The 8,181-nt window shown below is 41.1% G+C and overlaps 1 protein-coding gene across 1 annotated transcript; it reads left to right on the top strand.

The window, feature by feature from the left end:
* The first annotated feature begins 532 nt into the window (after positions 1 to 532).
* LOC124348406 lies at positions 533 to 3,987 on the top strand. Its single transcript, XM_046798612.1, has 12 exons — positions 533 to 962; positions 1,042 to 1,395; positions 1,456 to 1,566; positions 1,639 to 1,877; positions 1,939 to 2,147; positions 2,209 to 2,305; positions 2,412 to 2,762; positions 2,828 to 2,945; positions 3,032 to 3,123; positions 3,183 to 3,411; positions 3,478 to 3,660; positions 3,721 to 3,987. The coding sequence occupies exons 1-8, from the start codon at positions 602 to 604 to the stop codon at positions 2,834 to 2,836; spliced, it is 1,731 nt and encodes a 576-aa protein (XP_046654568.1). The 5' UTR covers positions 533 to 601; the 3' UTR covers positions 2,837 to 2,945; positions 3,032 to 3,123; positions 3,183 to 3,411; positions 3,478 to 3,660; positions 3,721 to 3,987.
* Positions 3,988 to 8,181: the final 4,194 nt, after the last annotated feature.

Genomic DNA, 8,181 nt, shown 5'->3' with positions numbered 1-8,181 from the left:
CTAAACGGGTTATGCGTGTTTTGTAAATAATACAATAAACTTAATAAATTTAGCGCATCGCGTGCAATGTTATCAAACATTAATCATTAGCGCCTTGCGCGCATAGATAGTGCTAGATCTATGTTGGGCGTGATTGTTTTTCGCGCATTGATCCGCCTGAAACGGACGGTCGGGCGCGGCGACGCTTAGCGCTAAAATTGCGGACGGACCAGCTATAAGCACTATCGTTAGCACGATGCTTTACTTATTTATTCTTAATAATTTCAGCATGTATCAGATTCATATATTTTAATTCTATTTCATCTTTTCCTTCTTGATATTTTTTATATTTTACTTCATATTTCCTACGGGAACCTCGCACACCGGAACGGGGAGCCATCATATTTATTTGGTCTTTGCCTTTGTCTCCCTGTATCATAAAACAAATTTATCGATCGAATCGCCATCTTTTACTGACCTCTATTACTACCAAGCAATAAACAGGACAGCAGACAAAGTCAAATATCGGTGGCTACTGATCTTGGGTTTGTGTCATTAATCCCTTCGACTATTCTTTCAAGCAGAAAGAGTTTATTTAATTTACTTTGGGTTTGAATTTAAAATGGGAAACCAAAGTCCAACGTCAAGTGATTCATATGGATTAACAAGTGACTCAGTTAGCTCAACAAGTGATTTAGATAGCTCGTCAACAGAAGAACAGTGTGACGTTGCTCAGAATAAGAAGCGCAAGTTTTCTTATACTAGGTCTCGCAAACAGAAAACAGAAAAAAAGTCGACGGCTGGAAAGACCTTTATTTATAGAGGGAAGAAACGTGAACCAAATAAAAAAGTGTTTTGTCGTGATGGTGCACATTTGAACTCATCACGTGAGCAACTATCTTTGAATTCAAGTCCAAGAAACAATTTATCGATGAGTGAAAATGTCTTGACTGAGTATGACTTAATGAGCCCTGAAGCTCTTGGTGAGTACTATTTTGCAATACTCAAGTTTAACATTATTTTCACCATTCATTTATTATATAAAAACTGTGTGGCTTCCAGAGAACCTAAGAAGAGATGTTATAAATGACTTATCTGACATGCAAACCAGACAACAGCCAACATGGCAAGAAAGGGAAGCAATTCGAGCATGGGGATCCACTGACAGAACACGAATATTCAAGGAACTAGTTTCCAGGCAGCCACTTTATCATTCCAAATGTGATCAGTGTCATCTTCACCTGAATGCTGCTGCTGTAAGATGCATGACTTGCAAGAAACATCTCTGTCACAAGTGCGATACAGGCTCTCATTTAACTATGCCATTTCACCGACGACTCTTGTGTTCTTCCGACACATTGCAAATTTTGCTACCAGAACATTTCATCGATCCCAAGGGCAACATTATAATAAAAGGTATGGAAGTAAGAATCGAATGTTCAGACAGCTTTGTTTCAAGTTTTTTATATTTTGAAGATGTATGTGTTCCATGCTTCGTACCGCATATGTGTTACAATGTCGAATGCGAAGGATCCATGTTACTCATTCCAAATCTTCAAGAATCAATCGTGGTGGTCAATGAGAGTGGTAATACTTATACATATTATACTTATACATCTTGTACAATAAAATATTTGAATCCTCTAAAACACTTCAAAGGTCGATTTCTCGTTAAAGCTGCAGCTTTCGTTTGTGATAGTTGCAACTCTCGTACAAGAGCCACAATCGATGACTATGTATTTTCTGGATTTTTCCCTGGAAGTTTATCGCCAAAAGTCACCTATCTTTTTGCAGAAGAGGCACTTCTTCTAGGACATCACATTACTCATAAGTCTCCTGGGTCTTCAAAAAAAATGTATGCACATTCTCTTGAAGAAGTATCAACAGAATATGGCCGGGTATGTGACATAAAAGGTCCTGTTTTGTATGCACGTGATTCTAAAAATTTGGTTCTTACAGAATGGACCAATAAATGTAACATTATTTACTACTGCTGAAAGAGAATGGGAAACCTGTCGACATAATATTGACGACCAAGTGCTTCAAAGGAACAAAATTGATTGCCCCAGTTGTGGGAAAGAACCTTTAGTCAGATCTTCTGACGCTATCGTAAAATTGAGGCGCTTAAGCTCGGCTGGAAAAGTGCACAATCCAGAAAACGAAAGAACGTAAGATGCGTGTACAAGAAAACACGACAAAGACTGGTCTTAAGTTTTATTATTTCAATAGAATGGAACAGCCACAGGCGAGGTTTGGAAACTTAGTTATCAAATCCGATACAGAAGTTGAAAATTTTCGTCAAAGGATTTACAACAAAGTTTCTACTGTACGCAATTACATTTCATTTGAAACTACTAGATTTGACATGCTGGACTTCGATATGATTAATCATGATTTTATAGTATTTTTAATTCCCTTATCTTATTTTGTAGACAAAAAAGAAACAGATGTGTGGGGGATCGGCTTTTAAGGCCGCAAGAGAAGACTCCAATGAACAAAAGAAGTATGACGAGACTGGGCTCGTCGTTAGCTCTTGCAAGCACTGCGTTGTACCATACGCAATCAACATGTTTAAAGGTGAATCGTGGACCCATACTGCATTTATGCACAATGAAGCCATGAAAAGTAACGCCAAATTCTTCTGCTACGACGTGGTATGCCAATACTGGAAATGGATGAAAACAAAAGTGGCTCGTCATTTTCCTGAATACCGTAATCTAACAAGTGAAATGACAGGAATCTTGCCAATCATGCATAAGAATGCACATCAATTGCCATGCAAGGTATTATATCAATAAATTATGAAGCAAAGTCTTCTCTCAAGCTTTAATATATATGTACAAAACAGATTTTATAGAATCCCCGCTGGACAACTGGAATAGGCTTAACTGGAGGAGAAGAGCACGAGCAAGTTTTCTCCAAATTGTATCTATATGCTTATGTGCTAAAGCATATGGCCAAACATAGTAATAGAGCTTCTTACTGTATTTATTAACAAACATTGTTGCATTGTTAACTATTAATTCAACGATTTTACTCTTACTTCAATTAGACAGAAACGATTTTTTAACATTAGCTATTCTTTATTGGAACTGGGGTAAAATTCAAAATATGCATTTCCTTCTACGCAAAAAGCTTGAAAAAGTAAACAACTTTCCAATACAGGTTGAATAATTATTTTAAAATAACGAAAATTTTCTTAGGCAAGAAAGGAAATCAAACAAGGCACTCCAAAACTCGAGAAATTGTTGGAAACCCATAACCTCGTAAATAATGATCTTCCACTGATTCACAAGGAGCTGGAGACAAAAGCTAAGGCAATTCTTGACCAAAGAAAAACCAAAAAGACTACAGTTGATACACTGAGAAGAATGCTGGAGGGCTTACATGCTCATTTAAAGACTACTTCCATTTCTATCTCTAAAGAAGCAGGTATATTACAAAAACTAAATTGAGACCGCATTACTTACTCAGAGTATCGAACTTGTACTAAAACAGAAACTTCGAAGACTCGGACAAAATTAAGGCGGGTTTTGACTGAAACTAAACGAAAGGCTTTGGAAACGATTGAATTAATTAATTCTAAGGATACAACGCTTCCAATTTCTTACGAGGATTTCAATGAAGGTGTCTTTCCTTGGGAAACAGTTCTGGATCGGGATGACACGCACTTTCCCACACGTAAAAATAAAACAAAATTGTACTTTTTTAAGTAAAAACTTAATTTCGTCGTTTTTGCAGTTTCTCTTGCCGACAAATATAATATTGTTGATTGTTGGATGCTATTGAAAAGAGCAAGGGAGGAAATTACATTGAGTAAGAATGAAATGATAAACTACATGCGATTCCTCATTGATAAACGGTCATCACTACAACAACCAAGTCAAAAACATACCGGAGAAGACGAGGAGAAATTTGCGAAAGGGAAATCCGTCATGAAAGTTTCTGAAGTTCATCATCTTAATTTAAAAATTCAAATGGCTCTAACAACATTTAATTTAAAGTGCAACCAGGATTTTTCAGATTTCATATGTGAAACACAAACAAATTTTTCTGAACCAGAATTTGAGTTTGACACATCTGATGAAGACAATTACGATTCTCTCTCAGAATACGAATATTCTGATGAAGAAACAGAAAGCTCATCTAGCTATTCGGAAGATGATGAATCTTCAATATAATTTAGAATACAAATTGCATAATTCTTACTAAAAGTTATGAAAAATAAATGTATGACTCTTTTAAAGCAATATTGTATTGGCTTAGTTAATTAAAAAATTCTTAGTTAGTAAAAATTTGCATAATCCCCAAAATTACATGGTAATAGCGCTTTCGTAAAAATAGATAAAATCTTAAGACGTTGCTTTGTCTGAAGTATTTTTTAAATGAAAGATTCTTGGATTTGAAGTAAACTTGATAATTGCTTTACGCTAAGGTTTAAGTTTTTTTAAAGAAATGCTAAGTTAAAAAGAAAAAAAATTCTCAAAATGTGCAACCCTCAACATATGCTCTGCGACTTAAGACATGGCTTTGTCTGAAATTTTTTATGTAACCCATACCATTAAAACCCAATTTTTTTTAGAAAATTATGAAAGGGAATATAAACGTTTGGAAAATTGTATGCTGTGAATTGAAAAGGGATAAAATAAATGTATAACAAATATAAGGAGGCAATGTAATAAAAATAAGGAAAACTTAAGACATGTCTTTGTCTGAAATTTTTTAATGTCACCCATACCATTAAAACAGAAATTTTTTTTGAAAATTATGAAAGGGAATATAAACGTTTGGACGGTTATGCTGTGAATTGAAAAGGGATAAAATAAATGTATAACAAATATAAGGAGGCAATGTAATAAAAATAAGAAAAACTTAAGACATGTCTTTGTCTGAAATTTTTTAATGTCACCCATACCATTAAAACCAAAATTTTTTTAGAAAATTATGAAAGGGAATATAAACGTTTGGACGTTTATGCTGTGAATTGAAAAGGGATAAAATAAATGTATAACAAATATAAGGAGGCAATGTAATAAAAATAAGGAAAACTTAAGACATGTCTTTGTCTGAAATTTTTTATGTCACCCATACCATTAAAACAGAATTTTTTTAAAGAAAATTATGAAAGGGAATATAGACGTTTGGACGTTTATGCTGTGAATTGAAAAGGGATAAAATTAATGTATCACAAATATAAGGAGGCAATGTAATAAAAATAAGGAAAACTTAAGACATGTCTTTGTCTGTTACATGAAAAGATTCGGACAAAGGCTTGTCTTAAGTCGGAGAGGACATGTTGGGTACTCCAATGGGACCTTTTGTCAGCGACAAATATCGGGTTCAACAGAACCATTTGTCGCGTTGGGTGAGACCAGGTTGGCCAGAGCACGGTAGAGCACAGCAGAGAACAGCCCTGCACTTGAAGTTGCTATAATATTTATTTCACTTGTTAAAACCATTTTTTAATTACAGGATGTGTAAATCAATGTCCAATACACCATTTTAAGTCTATTGAATCAATAAATTTATAGAGCAATTCATGAACAAAAAGTTTTAGAAAAACGCACATCACAGCACTTGAATTTTTAAAAATTATTCAAGTTATTTGAGTTTTATTGTCGGGTAGTGGAGTTCTATTGTCAAGAACTTAAGTTCTGCATAGCAGAGCACGCCAGAGCACGCCAGAGCACGCCAGAGCACGCCAGAGCACGCCAGAGCAGGCCAGAGCAGGCCAGATCACGCCAGATTACGCAAGTGCACGCAAGAGCATGCCAGTGAACGCCAGAGCACTCCGGAACACGCCAGTGCATGCCAGAGCACGCCAGAGCACACCAGTGAACGCCAGAGCACGCCAGAGTACGTCAGAGCACGCCAGTGCACGCCAGAGCACGCCAGAGCAAGCAAGAGAACGCCAGTGCACAACAGAGCACGCCAGTGCACACCAGTGCACGCCAGAACACGCCAGTGCACGCCAGAGCACGCCAGAGCACGCAAGAGCACGCAAGAGCACGCCAGTGCACGCCAATAAATGCCAGTGCACGCCAGAGCACGCCAGAGCACGCCAGTGCACGCCAATGCACGCCAATGCACGCTAGAGCACGCCAATGCCCGCCAGAGCACGCCAATGCACGCCAGTGCACGCCAGTGCATGCCAGTGCACGCCACTGCACGTCAATGCACACCAGAGCACGCCAATGCACGTCAGAGATTGCCAATGCACGCCAGTGCACGCCAATGCACGCCAAAGCACGCCAATGCACGCCAGTGCACGCCAGAGCACGCCAGAGCACGCCAGAGCACGCCAGTGCACGACAGTGCATGCCAGTGCATGCCAGTGCACGCCAGAGCACGCCAGAGCACGGTAGAGAACAGCAGAGAACAGCTGAGCACTTGAAGTTGCTATAATATTTATTTCTCTTGTTAAAACCATTTTTTAATTACAGGATGTGTAAATCAATGTCCAATACACCATTTTAAGTCTATTGAATCAAAAAATTTATAGAGAAATTAATGAACAAAAAGTTTTAGAAAAATAGCACATCAAAGCACTTGAATTTTTTAAAATTATTGAAGTTATTTTAGTTCTTTTGTTGTGTAGTGGAGTTCTATTGTCAAGCAATTGAGTTCTGCATAGCAGAGCACGCCAGAGCACGCCAGTACACGCCAGAGCTAGCCAGAGCACGCCAGAGCACGCCAGTGCATGCCAGTGCACGCCAGAGCACGCCAGTTCATGCCAGTGCACGCCAGAGCACGCCAGAGCACGCCAGTGCACGCCAGAATACGCCAGTGCACGCCAATGCACGCCAAAGCACGCCAATGCACGTCAACGCACGCCAGTGCACGCCAGAGCACGCCAGAGCACGCCAGAGCACGCCAGAGATAGCCAGAGCACGGTAGAGCACAGCAGAGAACAGCTGAGCACTTGAAGTTTCTATAATATTTATTTCAATTGTTAAAACCATTTTTTAATTACAGGATGGGTAAATCAATGTCCAATACACCATTTTAAGTCTATTGAATCAAAAAATTTATAGAGAAATTCATGAACAAAAAGTTTTAGAAAAACGCACATCACAGCACTTGAATTTTTTAAAATTATTCAAGTTATTTTAGTTCTTTTGTCGGGTAATGGAGTTATATTGTCAAGCACTTGAGTTCTGCATAGCAGAGCACGCCAGAGCATGCTTGTGCACGCCAATGCACGCCAGTTTACGCCAGTGAACGTCAGTGCACGCCAGAGCACGCCAGAGCACGCCAGTGCACGCCAGTGCACGCCAATGCACGCCAGTGCACGCCAGAGCACGCCAATGCACGCCAATGCACGCCAGAGCACGCCAATGCACGCCAATGCACGCCAATGCACGCCAGAGTACGCAAGTGTACGCCAGAGCACGCCAATGCACGCCAGTTTACGCCAGTGCACGCCAGAGCACGCCAGAGCACGCCAGAGCACGCCAATGCACGCCAGAGCACGCCAATGCACTCCAGTGCACGCCAGAGCACGCCAGAGCACGCCAGAGCACGCCAGTGAACGCCAGTGCACGTCAGTGCACGCCAGAGAACGCCAGAGCACGCAAGAGCACGCCAGAGCACGCCATTGCATGCCAGTGCACACCAGAGCACACCAGAGCACGCCAGAGCACGCCAGTGCAAGCCAGTGCACGCCAGAGCATGCCAGTGCATCCCAATGCACGCCAGAGCACGCCAGTTTACGCCAGAGTACGCCAGTGCACGCACGCCAAATTACGCCAATGCACGCCAATGCACGCCAGAGCACACCAGAGCACGCCAGAGCACGCCAGAGCACGCCAGTGCAAGCCAGTGCATGCCAGTGCATGCCAGTGCATGCCAGTGCATGCCAGTGCATGCCAGTGCATGCCAGTGCATGCCAGTGCATGCCAGTGCATGCCAGTGCATGCCAGTGCATGCCAGTGCATGCCAGTGCATGCCAGTGCATGCCAGTGCATGCCAGTGCATGCCAGTGCATGCCAGTGCATGCCAGTGCATGCCAGTGCATGCCAGTGCATGCCAGTGCATGCCAGTGCATGCCAGTGCATGCCAGTGCATGCCAGTGCATGCCAGTGCATGCCAGTGCATGCCAGTGCATGCCAGTGCATGCCAGTGCATGCCAGTGCATGCCAGTGCATGCCAGTGCATGCCAGTGCATGCCAGTGCATGCCAGTGCATGCCAGTGCATGCCAG

Source organism: Daphnia pulicaria, chromosome 7 (assembly GCF_021234035.1).
Source record: "Daphnia pulicaria isolate SC F1-1A chromosome 7, SC_F0-13Bv2, whole genome shotgun sequence".
Lineage (NCBI taxonomy): Eukaryota > Metazoa > Arthropoda > Branchiopoda > Diplostraca > Daphniidae > Daphnia > Daphnia pulicaria.
The sequence above is the reverse complement of the archived record's forward strand: the minus strand, read 5'-3'. Positions and strand labels throughout refer to the sequence as shown.

Bases quoted from the DNA above. Each gene is read 5' to 3' on its own strand.
- LOC124348406 (XM_046798612.1), top strand. From the start codon at position 602: ATGGGAAACCAAAGTCCAACGTCAAGTGATTCATATGGATTAACAAGT. The intron at 963-1,041 runs GTGAGTACTATT...TGTGGCTTCCAG, and splicing joins AATGAGCCCTGAAGCTCTTG to AGAACCTAAGAAGAGATGTT. The intron at 1,878-1,938 runs GTATGTGACATA...TGGTTCTTACAG, and splicing joins TATCAACAGAATATGGCCGG to AATGGACCAATAAATGTAAC.